General features: G+C 42.2%; 1 protein-coding gene across 2 annotated transcripts in view; it reads right to left on the reverse strand.

The window, feature by feature from the left end:
- The window catches only part of egflam (EGF-like, fibronectin type III and laminin G domains), a 72,545-nt gene extending 48,079 nt beyond the window's left edge, over window positions 1-24,466 (reverse strand). Inside the window, exons 1-5 of one of the 2 annotated variants that reach the window (XM_002938190.5) lie at window positions 24,150-24,461; window positions 9,928-10,037; window positions 4,312-4,395; window positions 2,962-2,988; window positions 1,953-2,070 (exon numbers count right to left, since the gene is read on the reverse strand). In XM_002938190.5, the coding sequence (XP_002938236.3) occupies window positions 1,953-2,070; window positions 2,962-2,988; window positions 4,312-4,395; window positions 9,928-10,037; window positions 24,150-24,240 (430 nt within the window). In that variant the 5' untranslated portion in view covers window positions 24,241-24,461. Of the gene's footprint in view, window positions 1-1,952; window positions 2,071-2,961; window positions 2,989-4,311; window positions 4,396-9,927; window positions 10,038-24,149 lie in introns of both variants that reach the window. The other variant, XM_031894525.1, reaches the window with a different exon arrangement.
- Window positions 24,467-25,337: the final 871 nt, after the last annotated feature.

Genomic DNA, 25,337 nt, shown 5'->3' on the forward strand with positions numbered 1-25,337 from the left:
AATTCCTATCTCAAAAAATTAGCATATTTCATCCGCCCAATAAAAGAAAAGTGTTTTTAATACAGAAAAAGTCAACCTTCAAATAATTATGTTCAGTTATGCACTCAATACTTGGTCGGGAATCCTTTTGCAGAAATGACTGCTTCAATGTGGCGTGGCATGGAGGCAATCAGCCTGTGGCACTGCTCAGGTGTTATGGAGGCCCAGGATGCTTCAATAGCGGCCTTAAGCTCATCCAGAGTGTTGGGTCTTGTGTCTCTCAACTTTCTCTTCACAATATCCCACAGATTCTCTATGGGGTTCAGGTCAGGAGAGTTGGCAGGCCAATTGAGCACAGTAATACCATGGGCAGTAAACCATTTACCAGTGGTTTTGGCACTGTGAGCAGGTGCCAGGTCATGCTGAAAAATGAAATCTTCATCTCCATAAAGCTTTTCAGCAGATGGAAGCATGAAGTGCTCCAAAATCTCCTGATAGCTAGCTGCATTGACCCTGCCCTTGATAAAACACAGTGGACCAACACCAGCAGCTGACATGGCACCCCAGACCATCACTGACTGTGGGTACTTGACACTGGACTTCAGGCATTTTGGCATTTCCCTCTCCCCAGTCTTCCTCCAGACTCTGGCACCTTGATTTCCGAATGACATACTTTGGACCACTGAGCAACAGTCCAGTGCTGCTTCTCTGTAGCCCAGGTCAGGCGCTTCTGCCGCTGTTTCTGGTTCAAAAGTGGCTTGACCTGGGGAATGCAGCACCTGTAGCCCATTTCCTGCACGCGCCTGTACACGGTGGCTCTGGATGTTTCTACTCCAGACTCAGTCCACTGCTTCCGCAGGTCCCCCAAGGTCAGGAATCGGTCCTTCTCCACAATCTTCCTCAGGGCCCAGTCACCTCTTCTCGTTGTGCAGCGTTTTCTGCCACACTTTTTCCTTCCCACAGACTTCCCACTGAGGTGCCTTGATACAGCACTCTGGGAACAGCCTATTTGTTCAGAAATTTCTTTTTGTGTCTTACCCTCTTGCTTGAGGGTGTCAATGATGGCTTTCTGGACAGCAGTCAGGTCGGCAGTCTTACCCATGATTGCGGTTTTGAGTAATGAACCAGGCTGGGAGTTTTTAAAAGCCTCAGGAATCTTTTGCAGGTGTTTAGAGTTAATTAGTTGATTCAGATGATTAGGTTAATAGCTCGTTTAGAGAACCTTTTCATGATATGCTAATTTTTTGAGATAGGAATTTTGGGTTTTCATGAGCTGTATGCCACAATCATCAATATTAAAACAAGAAAAGGCTTGAACTACTTCAGTTGTGTGTAATGAATCTAAAATATATGAAAGTCTAATGTTTATCAGTACATTACAGAAAATAATGAACTTTATCACAATATGCTAATTTTTTGAAAAGGACCTGTATATTACCCCAGACAATTCAGCAATACAGTGGCTTAACAAATATTACCCCATGCCATCCAGCATAACAGGGCAAAGTTTGTTTAGCAATGAGCAGCACTATGGGGGTTATGTAATAAAAGGCACCCAGGACTGGAAACCCATAGCAACCAATCAGCAGGTAGAATTTACTGGTCACCTGTTAAAAAGCAAACATCAAATTGGTTGCTATGGGTTACTGCTACTGGGCAAACTTAGTGTCTTTTATTACATATGGTGGTATAAATCTGAACAAAAAGGCAATATTCCTCCAAATGACTTCAAATAACATTGGAGAAAACATTATTTTTTGTCCATATGTGCGTCTGGCTGGGGAAGTTAACGGAATACCCTATGTGAATGCAGCTCTATAACCCAGCAGAGTACCTTGCGTGCACAATAACTTATAACAATCTATAAATCAAGCAACACTTAAATAAAGATAACAGATCATTAAAGTGCCTGACTGTTAGTATAAGCTGCAGAGAGACATCTGTTTGGCAGGAAGTTTACACAAGATATTTACCTTGAGGTAACGTGGAGATATCCCTGGGCATACTCGGCCTTCCTTTTCCTGCCCAGCTGTAGGCGCCTACGCTAACCCGATGTAGGGTGCCCGGTTTTAAATCCACTAGGATTACTTCCTGATTGGAGACAAAGAGAAACCTCTTAACCTATAATCATGAAAGGAAGGATTTGGGGCACACAATGTACAGCATCTCCCCTACTGGATACATTGATATAATCTGACCTATTTACTGACCAGAGATCCTATAGATAAGCACAGGTATAATGTCTGCACACTAAAGGGAAAGCTATACTCACAGTGGGGGTTTCATAATTTCATTAACGCACCATGCTAGGGGAACCCTGGAAATACCACCAGGTCCAGGCTAATTATAGGGTTCCCTAGAGTACATTAGCACATTGCCATTGGTGCCAGAGGTCGACCAGTGCTAAACGGGTGCAGTGGCTTTTGCCCAAGTTGAGCATGCCCTTGTAAAAGTATTTCTGTGCTTGCTTATTTCTCTACATCCATTCTTGCAAGTCTGGACTGGGATTCAAAATAAGCCCTGGCATTTCAAGTACACAGAGGCCCAAACAGCCCCCCCAGCCCAATAAATAGTGACTGTGGCATCTTACAGCAGCCCCTCTGGCATTTGCCAGACCCACAGATTGCCAGTCAGGGGCTGCATTCTTTTGATTAGCACTTGTGCACAAAAATATAAATACAATGGCCTTAACTGCAGTAAACTTATTAGTACAGTTCGCATTAATGTTGGCAGATATTTGTGGTTACTATGACCTTTAGAATTGAATATTTCCAGTTCATGTAAGAGCAATTACAATGGGCAAATCATAGCACTGGTGGGTGAGCAAATGAAAATGACAACGGCTCCTTGTACTTAAAAAGCTTCCCCAGTCTGTGTGCCGCACACTTGTATTTGCCACAGTCGGCCAACTCGGGAAAATAGCGGCTGCTAGAATAGAAAGAGCATCAGCCCAGTATCCAGCCATGTAATAGAGATACTTACAAAAGTCACCAGTGCGTCCAGTTGCCCCTGCAATAGAGAAGGAAATGAGACAAAATGAATTCCATGATAGAATGATATATTGTCTTACAGGACTGTGTGTTAAAGTCTACCATATAGAAGCTTCCCGCAGAGCAAAGTGCTTTGGGCAAATTACCCAGACTTGACAAACAGGGGGGAATAATATGATCCTAGAATATAAGATAAAATGGAGCAAAAGCTTACTTATAAATAATTTATTTCTGAATATATCTATATTGATATAGAGAAAGATTTGTACATAGAAAGAATTATAAATAAAGAATTATCTAACTTTATATTCTTTATTACAACCAATTTTTTTTTTAAAGTAATTATATTATAATTTATTAGTCTAAACTTCCATTTATTTATGTATTTAACACCATCTTGTCATTTTTAAGACACCAGTACTAATAGAACACAATGTTTCCCTCGGATATATGTGTGTGCTCAGTTCTGTCTAAGTAGTTGACCAGGCTCTCTTTATGTCAGTCCCTACCATCGCAGGCAGTGAGCCACATGTATGTTTCATCACAATTTGTGTGCTGGTTGCCAAACTGGGTAACAAGTTGCTTCCTTGATGACCTCCCCAAACAAGTTTAATGGCCTATTTAGCCTATTTCCCAAGTATTAACTTTTCAAGATAAATACAAGGTGCCTCGAGCAGCCTTTTCTATTCACCAGAATTGAAAGGACAAGGCAAGTTCCATCCTGGGAGGACCAAGGTGTTCAAAACTTCCGGTATATATAGAAGTGGTTCCCAGACTATGGTGTCAGCCTGAAGAAAATTTAGGGTGAAAATTGGGAGTATGGCTATTTGATCTCCTACATACATCTAAAGGCCAAGCTGGAGGGTTGTTTAGGTTTAGATTTGGGGTGAAAATGTATTTTTGGGGCAATGGCTGATTTTCTAGATTTTTACCCATTTCATGAGGTAAGGGGGTCCCTGACCAAAGGTTGGATCTGCAATGGGGGCCCTTGTCAAAAGTTAGACATACAAAGTGGACCCTGGTCAAAGGCTGGACCTTCATGTGGGGCTTGAACTAAAAAAAACACCACCTTCCTTATAGCTTTATAGCTTTATAGCTTTCTGACCTTCGGGCTTTAGTGCTGAAAAGAAATTAGACATAGCTCCAAAATGAACTTTTTTTAGCTTCCATTTTCATCTTACAGACATGTTTTTATTTGTAGCTGAAGCTTGGAGCAGAAAAAGGACATTGCTAGAAATAGTTGTTTATAGTACAATTTCCTGTACTGTAATAAAAAGCTTGTAATAAACCAAAAAGGGTTTCCAGAGGCTTTAGACAAATCTTTGAGTGTTTTTGAACTCACCAGTGTTAGCATATCCAGCTTAACGGGAACATCTTGTGTGAGCTGCTTCACATGTTTGCCATTAATTACTTCTGTATAGAAAACCTAAAAAAAGAAAATGTTTACACTTTTCAGCAATAAATTGCACACAACGATGTCTCAAAAGTTATTGGCACAAATAGACAAGCACGCGAGGGCCTGTGCTCATCACGAGAATGAAAGGCTTTGGAGTGCTGCCCGGGATTATTCAATTTCATTTGAGCCTGTGGTGAGTGGTCACTGAGGGACAGGCACCCTAGCTTTTGGAGTGCTGACCAATACCCCCATGAGTTTGGGCCTAGCTTGAGCACTTTTCCCAATGCCCTAAAGAAACCCTGAATCTCAAGTCAACCTGCGAGATTATTGAATTTTATTTGAATTTACGGTGAGTGGTCACTGAGGGACAGGCACCCTAGCTTTTGCAGTGCTGACAAATTCCGCCATGCATATGGCTCTGGCCAGGCAGCCTTTTTTTTCCAACCCCTGAAGAAGCCCTGAATCTCAGCTCAGCAGCCCAAAGCCCTTCTGTGGCCCTTTTTTTATACATGTTTTTGTTAATGATTTAGCTGAGCCATATATTCCTGCTTACATAACAGCTTCCCAAATAGCCTTGCACATACACCACAAACAGCCAAGCACAGCGAGGCATTAATAAGAAACATATGTCTGAGCAGCCAATTTGGGATATTATCATGTGCTAAGTGACTTCCTCTGTCCCAAATACTTGTTAGTTGGTCATTTTCATTTTCCCTTGGAAAGAAATGAAAGGAAGTTAAATGGCTCTTCCAATGGTTATACTTGGGCTATACTTGTGCCACACGCACCCCTGATTCACCGGGTGATTCATTCGGGATGGAACATAATAACAATTAGTCTGCTCTGTTCCAAAGAGGCTTAGGACTACTGATAGGCTGCTGGTGGATATTAAATCCCATTAGGCTGGAAGGCACAAGGTGATTTAAGCCTGCAACTGGACATCAAGGTCCTACAGAGTGAGCCAAAAGCCCCTGCAGGATACGAGATGGAGGTACAGGGAAGATGGCCTACAGGGTATTTTTAAACCAGGCTTCTTTCATATGAAGGAAGACAGGGAAGGGTTTTATTTTTTTTGAAAGAGGGAATTGCAGGTCTGGGAACCAATCAGAAAGCACTGAGGGAATATGATGCAGCCACTGCACCAAGGTCAAGTCATCAACTACATCATCTCCCCTGTAAAAATGAAGGGTGACAGTTTCAAAAAGAGTCATGGTGACAAATGGCAGGAAGCTAAAGTGCTGCATGCAGGGAAACTCTCACAGTCATAAATCATCTATAAAAAAGACAATAGATTCCTACAAGCAAGCGAACTGCCACAGCTTGAAGGTTCTCAGCCATGAAGGTCCCATATTGTTCCCACATTGGTGAAGCTGCGTTTTTGTATTATCAGCTGTGCTGTGTTTGCAAGTTTCCCATGGGTGCAATCACATAAGACCCCTCCAAACTGGCAAAGTTGTATAACTAATTGTCTCACTGTAACATAAATATATGCATATTGGAAGGCAACTGTAGGTTGAGTTCTTTTGTACAGGTTGTTGAATGCCAGGATGACCAGGGCAATCACTAGGGGTAGGCACGTGGCTATGGCAGCGAGAGCAAGGGGGCTGGCAGGCTGTTGGGCCAAGTAGTATTTCCTTGAGCGCCAATACTACATGGCCTGGCTCTGATGGTGACTCCTAATACCCTCATATTTTACAATAGGGGAGATATTATTTATAATGCACATTTTTTCAGTGTGACACAAGTAATATAATTGAACACCATTTTAACAAATGGGCAAAAAGGGGCCCCACTAGCACACTTTCACCTGGGATAACTTTTGCCAGAAGAATCCTGCAGAGATGGCAGACCCCTCATTTTAATCAACTGGAAGAACTCAATGGTATAGCTTTAATTGATTTGTTTTTTTCTTATAGCATCAACATTTTGTCATCTTTCTGCTCTCAGGGCTGTTGGTCCAGGGTGGCACACCTGGGGATTGTGTCTATTTCAGACCATTTCTTCTCTGCCTGCCTTACTATATTGAACTTCATGTGCTTGATGGCTACTCTATCACAGATTTCTTGGGGCAGTGGCCAATGAAATTTTACCCTGCTGGTACTTTATAGAGGCCCTGGAGGGGGTGGGCAGTAACTATAGGGGGACTAAAATCATTTTGCTCTGGGGCCCAATAACTTGTTAGAGCAAAAACCACACTCTCCATTGACACATACTACGACTATGGTGAGCTCCAAAACAATAAAATAATTGTCCATCCTGGGGGTATCACTGTGTCAAGAACCCAAAGCTGCCATTAATTTAGAAGTCTCAGTATCAATTAAAGGCATTGTTCCCATTTCAGAGGAAGCAACACTTTCACTATTAGGAAATCCATTCTGCCAATTACAGATCAGTATGTAATACCATAGCAAGTATTTTTTGAATTCACCCCTGCAGCTGCAGCTTGTTATTGATTAATCCAGCTACCCCTATCATGCTAAATATATGACAAGTAAAATCAAACACAGGCTGACAAGAGACGGACCCACGGCTCTTTATCAGTATATTCTCAGGAGGATAAACTCATTTTCTGTCTCAATACTTCAGGCATCTTTCAGACTCATTGCAGACCCATGGGGGTGTATGTAATGGCTCATGAAGGATACTGGCTTGTACTGTACCTTGTCACTGGCATTTTCATTCTTTTTGCATTGGGTTTACGAAAAAAAAATGAAGATTTATCATTTCATGTTTCATCGATAACTGTAATTGTTCACCGGATTCCAATACCCACGGGTTATGTGCAATTATTTTCCCAGCTACTTTCCTCAATAATTTATTAACCTTGTCTTCTGTTGTTTTGCTTCTCATTAGATGCAGCTCTGAGTCTTTTGTTTATGTTGATACTTTTCAAATATTTTTTTGTTTCCCATGAGAAATAAACGTGATGGTTGGCACATCCGGATAGTGGGCTCTACTATAAAGTGCCCAACATGAAAGGCTACTGAGGTGATAGCACTGATTGATGGGCAGATACCAAGGAGAGCGGGTCACTTGTATTGTGCCAATAGATATGGAGCGACACTGGAAGGTACGTATGTAAGTAGCTGACCACAAGTCACAGTAACATCGGCCCCACAAAGACTGAGAATTATAGATAATGGGAAAAACCCCTCAAAAGCTTTCAGGAGTGTATCAGATAAATAATATATAAGGCCATGTTTATGGATGCAGCCATTGTTCCAATGCACATCTGATGTTCTGCCACCAAGCTGACTGGGACTCACTACAAAGAGACTCTCTAAACCTGAACTGGTTAATAACAGAGGAAAATAGCTTTCTGTAAACAGGAAGATTTCATTTCTGCTGGCCATTTCTCCTGACTACTGGCCCACAGGCTGATCTGTACAGTGCGGCTACACATGTGGATGGCTAGATTCAGTGACCCAATACCATCACTACCTGGAACAAGAGACGGAGAATGGAGAAATAGCTGGCTTGTAGGCCATACACCCACTAATGATTATTAGAAAAATAACCAAGCTGCTTAGCTTCTCTCATGGTTTAAGGACAAATTGATGTTAACGTTATTGGCCAGCCATGTTTAAAAAAATGAATAGCTTGTGCTAACCTTTGGCCCGATGTGTGGGCAAAGTAAGTGTTATGTAAGAACATTGCTCAAACTGTTTGTGTTGGGTACCAGGATGTCTAATGCATGTGTGGTTTTTGCCATAAATACGCAAACATATTCTTATTGCCTGCTTTTACTTTTATTTTGTATAGAATGGCACATCTGCCATGAACCAGGCACTGTTAACACAGCTGCCGACTCTCTTTTGGTCCCAGATTCAGATCTGGAAGGAGAGCAGTAACCGGCTTAAGGTGCCCATACACCTTCAGATCCGCTCGCTTGGCGATATTGGGTGGGCGATATCGGGAGAATCCAGTCTAATTCGATCATTTGGCCCCAGGTTTTTACATTATTATGGCGGGTATAGGCAAAGTCGGTCCGGGGCCCGCATCAACGAGCCGATGCGGTCCCCAATCCAACTAGATTTTCTAACCTGCTCGATCGAGGTCTGGCCGATTTCAGGCCAGATATTGGTCGGGCAGTCCCGTCGGTAGTGCCCATACACGGGCCGATTAGCTGCCAAATTGGTCTAAGGGACTGATATCGGCAGCTAGAATTGGCCTGTGTATGGGGACCTTTACTTGTGGCTCCAGGTGGAAGTAGGGTTACTACCTTTTCTATGGTCCCTTACCAGCCCATGATGCAAAAATAGGTGGGACTATAAAGCAAAAGGTGGGGCGGAGCTGCTAAGCTGTCAGAAAAGTGGAGGGAACTGCTGGGTGGAAGAGTTAATGGACAGGATTGAGGGGGAGTGAGAGGAGGCAGAGTGGGTGTGGAATAGGGGAGGGCCGGAGGCAGAAAAAATTAGGGATTACAAATTTACCGGTAAGTACAGTATATTGCTGGTAAATTTGTAATAGTGCTGGTATTTTATTAAAATATTGGTCAGGTGGCAACCCTAGGTGGAAGACAAAGTCTGGTGATCCTCTGATCCCTCAGCCTAGTGTGATCACTGCCATATGTATAGGCACTGGCTTTCTATTTAGCATGGTAGGTATTTTAGAGAAATGGAACAGCTTTTTGAGCATAATCTTTTGAAGATTAGGGCTATGGGTGTTTCTGATATAGTTTCTCAAACATGTTGATTTGGTTTCTTTCTTGATCTTGGCGCATCTGCTGCATGAAGGGTCTAAGCCCTTAGTCATACCCTCAGTATTACACTGCGACCAAGGGCTTCGGCCCAAAACATGAGTCACGGCCTGACATCTGCAATGGTGAATTCATTTAAATAGATATCTAATTACCAGTTCTGATGTCACTACTGGACTAGACTGAGAAATATTACAAATGTTGATATGAGGAAAAGGCCTTGTGGGTATGTGCACTCTGTCTGTATGCCATTGGGTTTGAATAGTAGTTTGCTTGCCATATCATGTACTCTAAGGGGCACATTTACTAACCCACGAACAGGCCGAATGCGTCCGATTGCGTTTTTTTCGTAATGATCGGTAATTTTGCGATTTTTTTCGGCGTCCTTACGATTTTTGCGTAAAAACGCGAGTTTTTCGGCGTCTTTATGATTTTTGCGTAAAAACGCGAGTTTTTCGGAGCCATTACGAAAGTTGCGCAAAGTCGCGATTTTTTCGTAGCGTTAAAACTTGCGCGAAACGGCGCGCCTTTTAAGTTTTAACGCTACGAAAAAGGCGCGACTTTGCGCGCAAGTGTTAACGCTACGAAAAAATCGCGACTTTGCGCAACTTTCGTAATGGCTACGAAAAACTCGCGTTTTTACGCAAAAATCGTAAAGACGCCGAAAAACTCGCGTTTTTACGCAAAAATCGTAAAGACGCCGGAAAACTCGCGTTTTTACGCAAAAATCGTAAAGACGCCGAAAAAATCGCAAAAAATACGAAAAAGTCGCAAACTGTCCGTTTCCAATCGGAATTTTTCCAATTCAGATTCGAAATCATGTCTTAGTAAATCAGCCCCTAAGTGTGGGTTAATAAACGTACTGTATAGCCAGAGATGGTGCTTGCGTGCTGTCTTGGCATTCTCCATTGTACGCTGAAAGCCGTGCAGTTCAGAACTTCCAAATGAATATCCAGAGGAGGCCCCAGTCGATCTGTTTCAAAGCAAAAATGTGGGATAAGAGATCACAACAAATATAACAGCATATTCTAACTAGCATGGGTTTTGGAGAACATATGGACAAATGATCAATGACTGGTCAATAACACCTGATGGGCAATGACATGCGTCCTTCAAATCACAAGTATCACCTCTTAGAAGTAACATCTTACAGCTCTTTTCTTGCTAATAAGAAGTAGGTTGATGCTTCGTCCAGGTGCATCTCAGTATTTTGTCACTTGTAGTTCCATATGTTCCATAGGACAATGGCACAGAGAACTAACTGTGCATTGTGAAGATGATCCCTAGTAAGTTAAGGTAAACCTTTTAGACCAGGAGATGAGGAGTTCATAAGTCACTTCCCCCATTGTAATACAGTTTCATGTGTCTGTTCTGGCCAAGGTTGTGTTTAACCTACAACCTGCTGTATTTAAGGTATGTCATAAGGCAGTGCTGTCCAACTTATGTGGTGCCGAGGGCCGGAATTTCTCGCGCATACATGGTGGAGGGCCGCTAATGAAAGCCAGTTTTGACCACTCCCCCCTTTTAAACCACACCCACTTCAAACCACACCCATTTAATCACAATGGTGGTAGTGCAGCAAAAACCCAAATGCTTGGTCCTCACTGCAGGAATATCAACCATCATTCATATGTGAAAGAATTATATTATGTCATATTAAGACATACCCTAAAATCCATATGCCTCCTCCTCCCCTGTGGATAGAACAGCAACCCCCAGCATATAATTACACACCTTAGGGACCATTTAATGGCTATTTCCAACTGCTAACAAACTCCCAGAACAAACCCCTGCCAGGTTCACCTCTCACAGGCACCTACTTGTGTGTGCCATACTCTGCCTGCCCTATGATGCTTGCGTCTGCCATATGCTGCCTGTGTGTGCCATACTCTGCCTGCCCTATGATGCCTGTGTCTGCCATATGCTGCCTGTGTGTGCCATACTCTCCCTGCCCTATGCTGCCTGTGTGTTCAATACCCTCCCTGTCCTATGCTGCCTGTATGTGCCATACTCTCTCTGCCCTATGCTGCCTGTGTGTTCAATACCCTCCCTGTCCTATGCTGCCTGTTTATGCCATACCCTCCCTGCCCTATGCTGCCTATGTGCCATACTCTGCCTACCCTATGCTGCCTACACACAGACAGCATAGTCCAGGCACTACATACAATGTCTGAGGTGTGAACAGACAAACAATGTGGGTGATTACAGCCTGAGCCTAAGGTGTGAACACTGCAGGGGGTGAACAATGCAGAGATTAAAAGGTGTGAACAGTACAGTTGATTACATATTTAAACAATACAGGAGGATTACAGCCTGAATCTGAGGTGAGAACCATGCAGGGGGGGCAGTTAATCTCAGTACTGAAACCATTTAAAGTTTACACAAGGGTAAGCCATCAAAGCAGCCAGACAGGTGGAGGGCCACACAGAGGGGGGTCGCGGGCCGCATGCGGCCCGCGGGCCGCCAGTTGGACAGCACTGTCATAAGGTATGTAACTATGTCATGTCCCTTAAGTCCTATCCTGTCCCTTGTTAGTTTGTGTACTCACAAACTATGGCTGATCTATACTAGTGCAATTGCAACTGGGTTCCATTGGCTAAAATATAGGTCTGGAGCTCAACTAGGTAATTTATAAGTAGGCTAAAAATAACCAGATTTTCTCGCCAAAGTGCATACTTATTGGTAGCAACCAAAACCCATGGTGATGCTCGGGGAACCAAATACATAGCATGGCTTTCCAAATATATCCCCCCATTAGCATAGTAGGGAAACATAGGCCAGTGGTAATAATGAAGGATGAAAAGCAACCAAGTCCAACGCAAGTCCAGGAGTTATGAACAGGAATGCAAATGCTTTTCATCCTTCTTTATTAAACTAGGTCACCTGATAACCTCCATAAGCAGGTATTAGAAGTCACTGGCAAACCCTGGAGGGCAGTTACTTCATAGGCCACAATGTATTTTTATAATGCACAGATTGTAACACAAAAACCTTAGCAAAAACAGGTAACCTACACACCGTAAAAACACACAGATGCTTCAAACCCAAGCACATTGTTACAAAGCAAGCGAATGTGAAAAACATTATTTTATTTAGTATTTCCATCATGTTCAGCCCACAACAAGTTGATCCAGAAGTAGGCCAAACCTCACAGGCCAAAAGCCAACCTGTCTTGTGGGATGGTTGGAATCCCTCCCTAACCCAAAACAGCAATGGTTTTACCTACTACTATATATTAATATCCCTCTAATATAATTTATATCATTAAGATGGGCTTATTTCCCCTTTGCAGGCTTCCATTTACATTTTTACAGCCCTATTATTTTTTATTATATTACTTGTGTAGAGCAGTTAAAAATAACGCTCATGGATGCTCTTTCATAATTTCTTTATGAATTGCATCATTAAAGATTTTTGCACAATTTGCAGTTTCCCAATGTGTGGAAGAGAGGGGGCAGAGCGAATAAAATGCTCATTAACGGTATTTTCTTCCAAAGATCCCCCCTGTAATCCCAGCTGCAAGCTCAGCAACATGCTAATCAGTGTTTTGTTGCAAAAGTTTAACAAATTGGCTCATTTTCCTGTCACACAGGCTGCAGAGCGCCTATTCTGCTCTAGTGTCACCTTCTCGCCCTTAATAAAGGCCACATTTACGGATACGGTGCTGTTCAAGTTACACGTACTGGCCCAGTTATATCTCATACAGTATGCTGGAGGGCTGGATTCAATGAAAATGGTGATGTCAAATAGTGAAGTCTATGGAGCTTCTGGGCAGCTTGGAGGCCTTTGGAGGGTCACATCTGGCCCGTGGGCCTCCAGTTGGACATCCCTGCACTAATAGATATATAACATGAGTATTGTGTGTGCAGGGTGCAGCCTGAGCCCTTGGTTAATGATTAGTGATGAGCGAATCTGTCCCGTTTCCCTTCACTGAAAACGATGCACGTGGCGCGGCTACATTTGTCGCCCGTTTTTGCAAAGATAGTTGAATGTTTCACCTCTTTTGTCTATCAGTGATTTCAGTGTTGAAGCAATAGAAAGACCCTACTGCTGTGGAATTTCTTGGGCCCTTCTTGTCTTAAGAAAAAACAAAGAGCCATTAACCAGTTTTTCATTATACAGGTATCGGACCCCTTATCCGGAAACCCGTTATCCAGAAAGCTCCGAATTACGGAAAGCCCGTCTCCCATAGACTCCATTATAAGCAAATAATTCAGAATTTTAAAACTGATTTTCTTTTTTTATGTAGAAATAGAACGGTACATTGTACTTGATCCCAACTAAGATATAAATAATCCTTATTGGATGCAAAACAATCCTATTGGGTTTAATTAATGTTTTATTAATTTTTTAGTAGACTTAAGGTGTGGAGATCCAAATTATGGAAAGACCCCTTATCTGGAATACCCTTGGTCCCGAGCATTCTGGATAATGGGTCCTATACCTGTATTGCTAAATAATCGCCCAGTGTTTGTATTTTGGGCTTTTAAGTAACCAACAACACTTTATGCCCCAGGACAAGCAGTGGTTGCCATATAAATGTTTTTAATCAGGTTGGGTCCTCAACAATACTTACAAATCATTCATATAAGTATAAACACGCAAACTAGAAATATAATCAAATTTATAGGTTGTTTGGAAATATATTTACACCAGGGTCTTACTGTGGGTCTTGAAAATGGGTCTGTGTGCTGTTTAGGGTGGGTCTCTACGACCATAGGTGGATTTTAATGAAGACTTAGAAAGGCTAAGCCTCCTGAAACCAACAGCAATGAATTTCCTACAACAGCCAGAACAAAGATATTGTACATGAAACTGTATTTATACTGTTGTGTTCTGGGAGATATTATTTTTGTTGTATATGAAACTGGCTCTGTATTTATTCTGTGATGTTCTGGGAGGTATTATATACAGAAATGGCACTGTATTTATTCTGTGATGTTCTGGGGGGTATTATATACAGAAATGGCACTGTGTTTATTCTGTGATGTTCTGGGGGGTATTATATACAGAAATGACACTGTGTTTATTCTGTGATGTTCTGGGGGGTATTATATACAGAAATGGCACTGTATTTATTCTGTGATGTTCTGGGGGGTATTATATACAGAAATGGCACTGTATTTATTCTGTGATGTTCTGGGGGGTATTATATACAGAAATGGCACTGTATTTATTCTGTGATGTTCTGGGGGGTATTATATACAGAAGTGGCACTGTGTTTATTCTGTGATGTTCTGGGGGGTATTATATACAGAAATGGCACTGTATTTATTCTGTGATGTTCTGGGGGGTATTATATACAGAAATGGCGCTGTGTTTATTCTGTGATGTTCTGGGGGGTATTATATACAGAAATGGCACTGTATTTATTCTGTGATGTTCTGGGGGATATTATATACAGAAATGGCACTGTATTTATTCTGTGATGTTCTGGGGGGTATTATATACAGAAATGGCGCTGTGTTTATTCTGTGATGTTCTGGGGGGTATTATATACAGAAATGGCACTGTATTTATTCTGTGATGTTCTGGGGGGTATTATATACAGAAATGGCACTGTATTTATTCTGTGATGTTCTGGGGGGTATTATATACAGAAATGGCGCTGTGTTTATTCTGTGATGTTCTGGGGGGTATTATATACAGAAATGGCACTGTATTTATTCTGTGATGTTCTGGGAGGTATTATATACAGAAATGGCACTGTATTTATTCTGTGATGTTCTGGAGGATATTATATACAGAAATGGCACTGTATTTATTCTGTGATGTTCTGGAGGGTATTATATACAGAAATGGCACTGTATTTATTCTGTGATATTCTGGGGGGTATTATATACAGAAATGGCACTGTGTTTATTCTGTGATGTTCTGGGGGGTATTATATACAGAAATGGCACTGTATTTATTCTGTGATGTTCTGGGGGGTATTATATACAGAAATGGCGCTGTGTTTATTCTGTGATGTTCTGGGGGGTATTATATACAGAAATGGCACTGTATTTATTCTGTGATGTTCTGGAGGATATTATATACAGAAATTGCACTGTATTTATTCTGTGATGTTCTGGAGGATATTATATACAGAAATGGCATTGTAATTATCTGCCATGTGTTCTAGGGCATTGCATATTGAATTAGCACTATATTTATTCTGCCGTGTGTTCTGGGGTTTTATACATGGAATTAGCCCTGGGATACTATAAAGGAATCTGTGTGCAGCATGTCTTTAATTAGCCCCCCCTTTAATGACGTAACATTTCCTGCAAATGGAAATAGTTATTAAACCATCTTTTAATTAGTCATTTCTTTTATTGTGATGAAAACATTTCCTAATGTATCTATGCAGTCTAGGTATTAAATAATATAACACAATTTTCCAGGTTAATAGCTCTGACCTCCAACAGGAACTCATCTGTTCTCTTCTTTTTAATGGTGTTCAATTTCCAGCACTACATTTATTTATATAAATGCAATGGAAGCGCTGAATGTATGACTGAGCAGCCAGAATCCACTCAGAGCTACGGGCCATGGCTTCCAGGAGCTGACCATAAAACAAACAATGTTGTGGGAAACAAAGGCAAATTGACTCTTTCCCCCAATGTGATATTCAATATCCTTCATGGTTTGAAGTGGGGGTGTGATGAAAATTTTCCATTACGCTTAACCACATTGTTCTTTCCAATATTGTATCAGTCAATTAATATAGACAGGGTTCTGTCCAATCATTATATTGATGAGGGTCTCTGTTCCTGATCAGGATATGAGTCACAACTATCCACAGATAGAAGACATTTGCCAATACAGGTATAGGACCCAATATCCAGAATGCTCGGGACCAAGGGTATTCCGGATTTGGAGTCTTTCTGTAATTTGGATCTCCATACCTTAAGTCTACTAAAAAATCAATAAACCATTAATCAAACCCAATGCGATTGTTCTGCCCCCAATACGGATTAATTATATCTTAGTTGGGATCAAGTACAGGTACTGTTTTATTATTACAGAGAAAAGGGAATCATTTAACCATTAAATAAACCCAATAGGGCTGTTCTGCCCCCAATAAGGGGTAATTATATCTTAGTTGGGATCAAGTACAGGTACTGTTTTATTATTACAGAGAAAAGGGAATCATTTAACCATTAAATAAACCCAATAGGGCTGTTCTGCCCCCAATAAGGGGTAATTATATCTTAGTTGGGATCAAGTACAGGTACTGTTTTATTATTACAGAGAAAAGGGAATCATTTAACCATTAAATAAACCCAATAGGGCTGTTCTGCCCCAATAAGGGGTAATTATATCTTAGTTGGGATCAAGTACAGGTACTGTTTTATTATTACAGAGAAAAGGGAATCATTTAACCATTAAATAAACCCAATAGGGCTGTTCTGCCCCAATAAGGGGTAATTATATCTTAGTTGGGATTAAGTACAGGTACTGTTTTATTATTACAGTGAAAAAAGGAATCCATTTTAAAAATATGAATTATTTGATTAAAATCGAGTCTATGGGAGACGGGCTTTCTGTAATTCGGAGCTTTCCGGATAATGGGTTTCCAGATAAGGGGTCCCATACCTGTATACCTTTGCTTACTGCTCACAGTGTAAGCAAATGTGAGCTGCCATACATTTTGCTAGAATGGGTGCAAGACTGGCAATGCATATTAGGCACAAAAAAATCGACTACACTGTGATATTAGCGATGCCAACCTTATCTCTATCATTTTAGAAGCAGTAGTTTTGCTTTTTTGTCCAATACTGGGAATCAGTAGCTAATTAGTCTCCAGATCTGGTCCTGTAGGAGGTAGACATCAACAAAGTAGGTCTGTCTGCTCATTCGTAGAAAACCTTGTGGTGTCGGGAAAAGTGATTTCCCCTAGTTATTCCAGGCTGGTCATAGTAATGGGAAAATTAAATAATTCTGCATATATTGCATGTTTTTCTTTCTAATGCCAGCTGGATCTTATTTAAAAAGCCATTGTGTGAGTGTGTGGTTGCCAATATGAATGGGAACAACATGAAGCCTACACAGACAAATAATTCAGCTGGATTTGGAGCCCATATACTCTTCCAAAAAATGAGAAAATCCAGAGATATTTTTGTTGTGAATTACATAAAATATTATGTGATATTTCCATTAATGGGACTTGAAATATAATATGGAGAAGAACCCTCAGCTTAAAGGGAAAATACACATTTTTAAATGATGACATAGTACAAGCTGCACCAGTTTGGCCACAACACTAAATACCCACATAGAGCACTTACTGCCGATCGAGGGCACTGTCAGGGTAGAGCTAAACGTGTTCAAGATGGAAATCAACCAACTAGCAACTAAATACAAATTAATATTCTGGAATATGATCAGCGAAAAGTAGCAGACAAAAAAGAAGTCTAGCTATTCATAAAGCATGGTGCCACCCCTGATGGAACATTGGGCAGTTGGGTTTCTGCAACTAGAACTGAGCTACAATGGCCTCTGTTTGCGTCAGTTGCATTAGATCAGTTACGCTAAAGTAGTTTTATTACAGCAAAGTCATTTTGTCTATTACATCACATTGATTTATGTTTGTACCTTCCCAAGTCAGGTCAAGATAGACATATGCTGGTGATATGCCGGTGATGGTACATGGTTAGGGCTATATTATCAATCAGCATTTTGGGTAATAAAGATGCAGCATAAGTCGGTCATTAGTCTGGTTTGGTCACTTGGAAACATAGTAGCTCATTAATTGCAGTTGCAGAAACACAACTACCCTGTGTCCATCAGCTTTATGTACAGGGGGTCCCATATAGTTACCATTTGGTTTATGAATAGACTTCTGTTTCACTTGGAAACAACCAGAAGCCATTAGTTAGTGACAGCACATACATCACCCCCTGCTTACCTTAAGGCAACAAATTAGATCAGTGTATGAGACCATATTGGTCACCCAAAAGATCTGCAATAGCAAATACAGTCCTTCATCTTTATCATGGTTTTTTAAACATATTACCTGAGTGCTACACTTCATGTCACTACTGAAATATACACTGCAAATCAATGTTCTTCTATCGAAGTAGCAAGTAAATACCTAAAAGCATTGCTATAACCAGGCCATAACATAACCTGGACAGTCTCATGTATGAGTCTATGAATTTAAACTGGTTGCCATGGACACACTTACTTTAACAACCAAGTGGTTTGTTGACAAGAATAGAACATGAACAGGAAAGTGTGTAAATATAACAATTTTTATGATGTGCTCTATTTTTATGCATTATTTGTTATTTTGTGATGTGCTATATCCATACATTGCATACGTGTAAACTGGCATTATAAATATGTACTTAAGAGTGTTTAATACACACAGTTTGTATGGGCAAGATGGTGACAGTAGGACAAGATGGTGATAGTAGGGTAAGATAGTGACAAGAGGGCAAGATACTGACAGTAGGGAAGGATGGCTACAGTAGGACAAGATTGTGAAAAGGGGGCAAGATGTCAAAAGTAGAGCAAAAAAATATTTTATGGCAAGATGGTGACAGAAGGGTCAAATTGTGACAATAGGGAAAGATGGTCACAGTAGGAAAAGATTGTGAAGGGAGGGCAGAATGGCAACAGTAGTGCAAAATATTGGCTGTATGGAAAGATGCTGACTGTAGGGCAAGATGGTGACAGTAATGTGAGATGGTGATAGTAGTCTGGTATGGTGATAGTAGGACAAGCTACTCATAGTAAGATAAGATGGTAACAGGCAAGATAATGGTGGGTTAGTATTCCCCACTGGCCCACGAAGTGCAGGACCATTTCCTACTAAGCTTTAATGATTGTAACTTCCCGGCTTTATCTCCATCTCCTGACTAAACTGGAGGTCTGCTGGGGCATCTGGGACAACAAGGCCCCAGTTAAGAATTCTGTTCTGAAGGGCCAATCCCTTTATAGAAGTTGGAGAACAGGGACTCCTTGAATGAGGATTAGAAAGCATCTGCCATAGTTTGTTCCAGGAATGTAAGTTAGACATTTTAGCTAAAGTGTAGGAACAACAGTACAAATAGGAATTCAGGTTAGTATTATACTCCCTGTCTATTTCTACAGCAAGGGACCACTAGTTTGTAGTCCCAAAAGGTATGTTATGCTCTGCCTATGATTTATTGCTGCACAATGGGAACACAACAACAGAAATGTAAGCCATTGGGACTAGGACTGTATTAACAAGTCAATTCGGTACATGTCCCAACAGGATCAATATCTTCCTGATTTTCATTAGAAGTCCCCGGATAGCCTGAGTATGGCCACCTGACGAACTTCCGGCATCCTTAAATCTAGTTGTACAGTCTGTGAGGTGTAGTTAAACAACACCACTCCCTTTCTCCTCCATCTGAGAAAAGGAGTGCGGTGTAACCAATGTTTATGCCAAACTAAGCTAGAAAACGTATTCTGTGTCCAGATAGGGTTACGTTTTCAAACAAGGGTTACAAAATAAAAATGGGGTCAGAGGGCCCTTGGGCAAAATAGCAGTGAGGCACAACATGACCCTTCAAGTACAACTTTAAACACCCACCTGCCCCAACTGCCAAGGCTATCAGGGTTCAAGCAGTTGCAGCTCAGAAACAGCTCTAGGGTCACAAGTAGGGCAGTCCTACCTTCTATAAATAATGGGGACCATACAAAGTCTGTTTTGCCATAGCCCCCACCTCCACTAAGCTCTGCCCTAAGGGCAGCTGTATATACTACTACTGTCTGTGGCTTCTTATGTGTCTCTGGAAATGTTTTTGTGCCTCAAGGGCTGATCGGTCATTACAATTAAACCATTCACTAGTGTGGCAAAGCCTTCAGCTCAAAACATGGGACTATAGAATGGTATTTGTTTTCATAGAGGAATAAAGACAATATTGGATACATTCCTTACTAAAAATAATACTTACTGAAATGATGGGAAGAAACATGGTATTTAGCAGCTTATTTATTGTACTGTTATTAAGCCCCTTGGACTGCTTCTCCCCTCATGCTCAGCAAGTCTTGAATGACAATGACATTGAGGAGGACATATCTGTGCTTCATTTCATCTTTTGAGGGGCCAAGATATATGTAACAAGCAACTAAAGTAGTCTGGGTCACTCTCTTATTGCAGTCCTCCAGCTGTTTAACTCCCAGAATTTCTGCAACAAGTGGAGGTTGTTTTTAGGACACCCCCTAAGGAATCACTAGCCTTGGGCTAAGAGACAAATGTAAATACCTACTCATGCTCAAGCGAGCAGACAAAACAAACAGCAAGCAAATGGCAGAATTGCTAAAGAACTTCTGGTGCAAATATCTTTAGTGAAGATTTAGTAACGTTTTTGTACCTCCCATAGAAGCAGCCATATGGGCTCATCTTATAAGGCTTCTATTGATTTCCTTGCATTGGCCCAGCCGTACTATTGAGCCTCCCAGGTTGAGTGCAGCAGTGACTGTAAGACCATGCAAATAGATCGCTGCCCTGTGGTCAGAATTAGAGGGGGTGACCGGGAACTCTAAATAGATCCCATTCAGCAAAGGGAGACAAAGGCATATTCTTGTCTGTGGGAGATCAATACATATCTATGAGCAAAAATGCAAAGTAATGTTTAAAAAAAGCTCCCTCCCCAAAGAGTGGTTTGTTCTGGGTGGTTACATGTATTGGAACATAGTTGTCCGGATATTCCACTCTTTCCTCACACGATCCATTCTGATCCCCAAACAGTGGCTTGTGAGTAACACGTTGCTCACCACCCCCTTTCATGTTGCTCCCAGTGGCCTCATTGGACTTGAAGACCAGTTTTGGAAGCACAGAGCCTGCAGGCTAGCAGTCCACATGGGACTACCAAACAGCCAATCACAGCCCATATTTGGCATTCCTAAAGAACTTTTTTCATGCTTGTGTGGCTCACCAACACTTGTTACCACTGAGTGTGACTCACGAGTAAAAAAGGTTGGGGATCCCTCTTCTTCTCCCATCTCAGCAAACCCATTCTGTACAGGCCTTGTACATGGGGCATAATTGTGCTGAAAGAATAGCATGGAATCACCCACACTGTCCCTGTACATTGTAGCATTAAGCTTTGCTTTCATTAGGAACAGCCAGACCCCTAGCCCAAACCATGGAAAGTAGCTGCAGGCCACAACCAGACCTCACCATCAGTTTTATGTATTCAGGCAGGTAGAGTTCTCTTGGCATCTGCCAACCCACTTTTCCCATCAGCCAAATGGTGAAATGCACTTTATCACTCCAGTCCAATGGCAGTGACCTTTGCACCGCTCCAGCCGACACTTGGCATTACACATGGTGAGGTTAGGTTTGTCTGCCCCCGATCAGCCATAAAATTCCCACTCTCCCTACAAATAGCTTATGTGCCGACATTGCTGAGACAGTCTGGAGCTCAGCGGAGTTCTACAGAGAACATGTCATTTTAGACAGTGTTTGGATACATATAGTGTATGTTCCAAAGGTCAGGATGACCAGTGCCCGGGTCCCTACAATACAATATACTTTTAACCCAGATAATTATGAGGTTTCTGGTGTAAAGGCATCTATCCTTATCTGTGTATCTGCGCTATGTGCCAGTAATTCTGTACTTTACACTCACTGCTCTCATGCCTTTGCCACAATGGATACCTCATTTTCTCCAAACCCAAAGAACGCCCTCTGGGTATAATGAACAATGGATGCAGATTTCTCTCTTGTTGGTTGATGTACTGCACTTGATTTCACTTGGGATAATAGACTCACCAATCATGGATGATACAGAAAACTTGAATACAAGTAATACACCTTTTTCTCATGCCGGCACAAGTTTCACTTTCGGTTCCCACTTTGGTTCTCTGCTCCTTTGCACCCTTTACTTCCTGTTCAAGTACCTGCTTTTTCTTTGGCTTTGCACCCAGTTACCGTGTGTGTAGGAAGCTGTACTGAGCTGAGATATAGATAGAAGTCAGAGCTTCATTGCTGCTACTGAGCTCAAAGCAGGGGAGTGCAACTCCCAGCGCCCATCTGTTAGTAGCCAGCATTCCCAGTACAGTGCTGTCATTCACAGACCCTAGGGAGCTGTAAGTATTATTGCCTGTAATAAAGGCAATTTTGTATATGGGGGCTGGTAGACCTCACACTGGGGGATCCCTCATGACACCAATCAAACCTTTCATTTATAATTATAATACTCATTTTATTGCACCTTCCCAAAAATAGATATTTGTATGGAATGCTTCTACATATGCTGTGGCTTTCCATGGGTTAAATTCTATATCACACGTCCTTTCTACAGCTTGCTTAATAAGAAATCTGTGAGCCCCATGAGATGTCACATGCCCCCCTGGGGGAACCTGGCACTGATTTATTCCTAGTATGGCCCCCTAAGGGTAGCAAACAATTAACAAATAGAAGAACAGAATCACTAACAAAAAGGGGAACATTAACAGCTGACTGGGTCTTTTGCCCAAAGTGCTAACAATCTATGAAAAAGAAAAAGGAATACAGGTACAATGGGTTGAGAATACTCGTGCCTGCCATACACACAGGCTGTGCCTGTAACAAGCTCTGGGCCCTACATATTGTACAACTGGCCCACATACATGCACAACCTGATTGCATTAAATTTGTGGGAGATTCCAGAATGCTAGGAAACGCATTGGGTCGCAGGAACCTTCAGCCAATAGCAAATGGCAGTCTTTATTCTTAATTGTAAGATGATTCTGTTGGACTACAACTCCCAGCAAACTTTCTGCCCCAATTAAAAAGAAAGAAACACTGACTTAGGAGATGCTAGCAGGAATATCAACCTCATGGTTCAAATCAACAAGTCTGCATGACTGTACCCTGAGTATAGGGTTATGTAAGTTAATGGGTTGAAGGAACTCCAATACACAACTATTAAGTATTCCTTAGGGTTCTGTATGAGCCTCACCTCCCAGAAAGCATTATTTGGTCACCAATCCCTGCACTACAACATCACACAAAAAATGTACTTAGATCCCTTGCTGTTGATCCCGGAGGACTAAGCCAGTATAATCTTGCCTGGCACAGTAGGGGTTAACAGCGCTGAGATCAGTATATAAGGGCCCCAAGACATGAGTTAATTATACCAGCAAAGTTATGTAGCTTTTGTCAGTAAGGCAGGATCACTTTGCACTCATCTTCATTGTTCTTCAAAGGACAAGTCCTGCCCCAGCTCTCCGGCCAAACTATCAATCAGCAAGGCGGCCCCACTGCATATGTTGGTGCTATATAAGCAAAACCTATTATTTTCACTTGTAAATGGTAGCCCTTACGCTTATAGAGAGCTTCTAATTATACCCAAATCCTTTAGGGTTTGGTTATTAAGTGCTGGCACGTTAGTGGTTAATCAGTACTGCTGGGCTAGGCAGGCACTAAGGAGAGGAACTGGGGGGATCAGAATGCCTGGAGCAGTGGCACTGGGCGGCCCTCCTGCAGTTACAGGGGTACAGCACTGAGCATAATAAAACCCAGGGCACCCTGCCCAGACAAAGGAATTCCCTTGTACTCTGATCCCCCAGTCCTGCAGCCGCTCTTTTGTTTTCCCTGTACTCTCCGCAGCTGGAATGTTCTTATTATTAAGCCCAGATGCTTCCCAGCAGCTCCCACACCGACAAACCATCCAGCTGTTTTATGGACTACAACTCCCAGCATCCTCAGGCCGAGGGATGCAGTTGTGGGATGTGGGAGTTGTAGTACAACAACAGCAACAAAAGTTCAAATGCCCCCCTTCCCTCCAAAGAATGAACTTTGTTCATGGGTTTGTGTTTTAAAGGGCAAGTAACATGAAAGGGCTTCATGCGCTATTAGTGTACTGGCAGTGTTTGCTTAAGACACTCCAATGCTTTTTATAGCAATAAGCTCAGCTGTTGGCGTGGGAGCTGCCATACAGAACCTTGCGGGGCTGCTTTTATTGCCCCAGTACAGCTGTTATGCTGGTCCCCCTGCACAACTAGAGGATACTATGAACTTTATATACAGCTGCGAAGGCTTCATTTACAAACACAGGAGAGCAATAGTTGCATGCAGAAGTTATCAAAGTGTGCAACACCCCCCTGGCATGATTAGGGTTAATAGCACAGCCATTACCTTGTCTCCTTGTGGAAGGTTTCTTGTTGCCCAGAGTGAGTCCAATGCCAATAGTCAGAAGCAGCAATGTGCCCAACCAGTGCCAATCCATCCCCGAAGGAATCCGTGCAGCGCAATGTTATCCCACAGGCAACTGTCCCTTTAAATCCTTATAGATGTTGTGTGGAGCCCAGGAGGCAGAGGGTTAGAGCAGACAGGAGAGAGCGGACTTTCCACGTGCAGGAGGGGCCCCTCTGTGCAATGACATCCCACCACAATACTGCAAACAGCACAAGAAAGCAATTTACAATATGTGCCTACTCCCACTGCCTCCTCCCCCCTCTTCCCAAATTACATCCCAAAATCCACAAGCCAACCCACTGGCCTCTACCATTCCTGCTGCTTTCCTGATGCTCCTGTGCCTGTAGGGGGGGGCAGCACAGGGAAGAAGGGCAGTGGGAGTCTATGGAGCTAAGAGGATAAATAGGAATTAATCTCCCAGATGGAGGGTTGAGACTGCTCCAGCCACTCAGACTAATATAGCAACATGCAGGGATTAGGGGCCACGCGGGGCACTTATATGGCCACTTAGTGACAGGCAGGGCACCTTGGTGGCACAGGGATCCCCATCTGCCCATTCATGTGGCAATTACCCAAACACTGACTTTCCTGTTTATAACTACCCGTGGCACGGCTCGCAGTAAAGGGCAAGTAACCCAGAGACAATAATAATCATAGCAATAGGATTTTATTTCCTCGCTGCATCTTCATCCTCAGGATCTGCGAGAAGTTGCGCAGGAATGAACTCAGCAAAAAGATTCAACCTGGGTGTTTTTTCAACCTCGGTTACAATGGAATTTGTTTTCCGTTCAATTATCTGACAGACAGACAGGGGTTCCACTGCTGGAATGGGAGAGAAGGGGAGAGGTGATGGGATTAGGGCAGAGCCCAGGGGGCATTGGGGGAGCCCCTATCTGGGATTCAGCACAGAGGGAGAGCACAGGACCCTGATGCTGCACAGAAGACAAAGTCACAAAAACAGACATTAACCTTGTATTCAAATCACTGTAATTCTACAGAAACCATCTGAAAATGTAATTATATTTCTACTGTCTGCAGAAGTAAAGAGCAGCCCCCTCATATCCCTGAGATTCTGGCATGTGTTAAATCCAATTATTTTTGGATTCGGGTGAATAAATATCCTTCCAG

Source organism: Xenopus tropicalis, chromosome 1, assembly GCF_000004195.4.
Source record: "Xenopus tropicalis strain Nigerian chromosome 1, UCB_Xtro_10.0, whole genome shotgun sequence".
Taxonomy (NCBI): Eukaryota; Metazoa; Chordata; class Amphibia; order Anura; family Pipidae; genus Xenopus; species Xenopus tropicalis.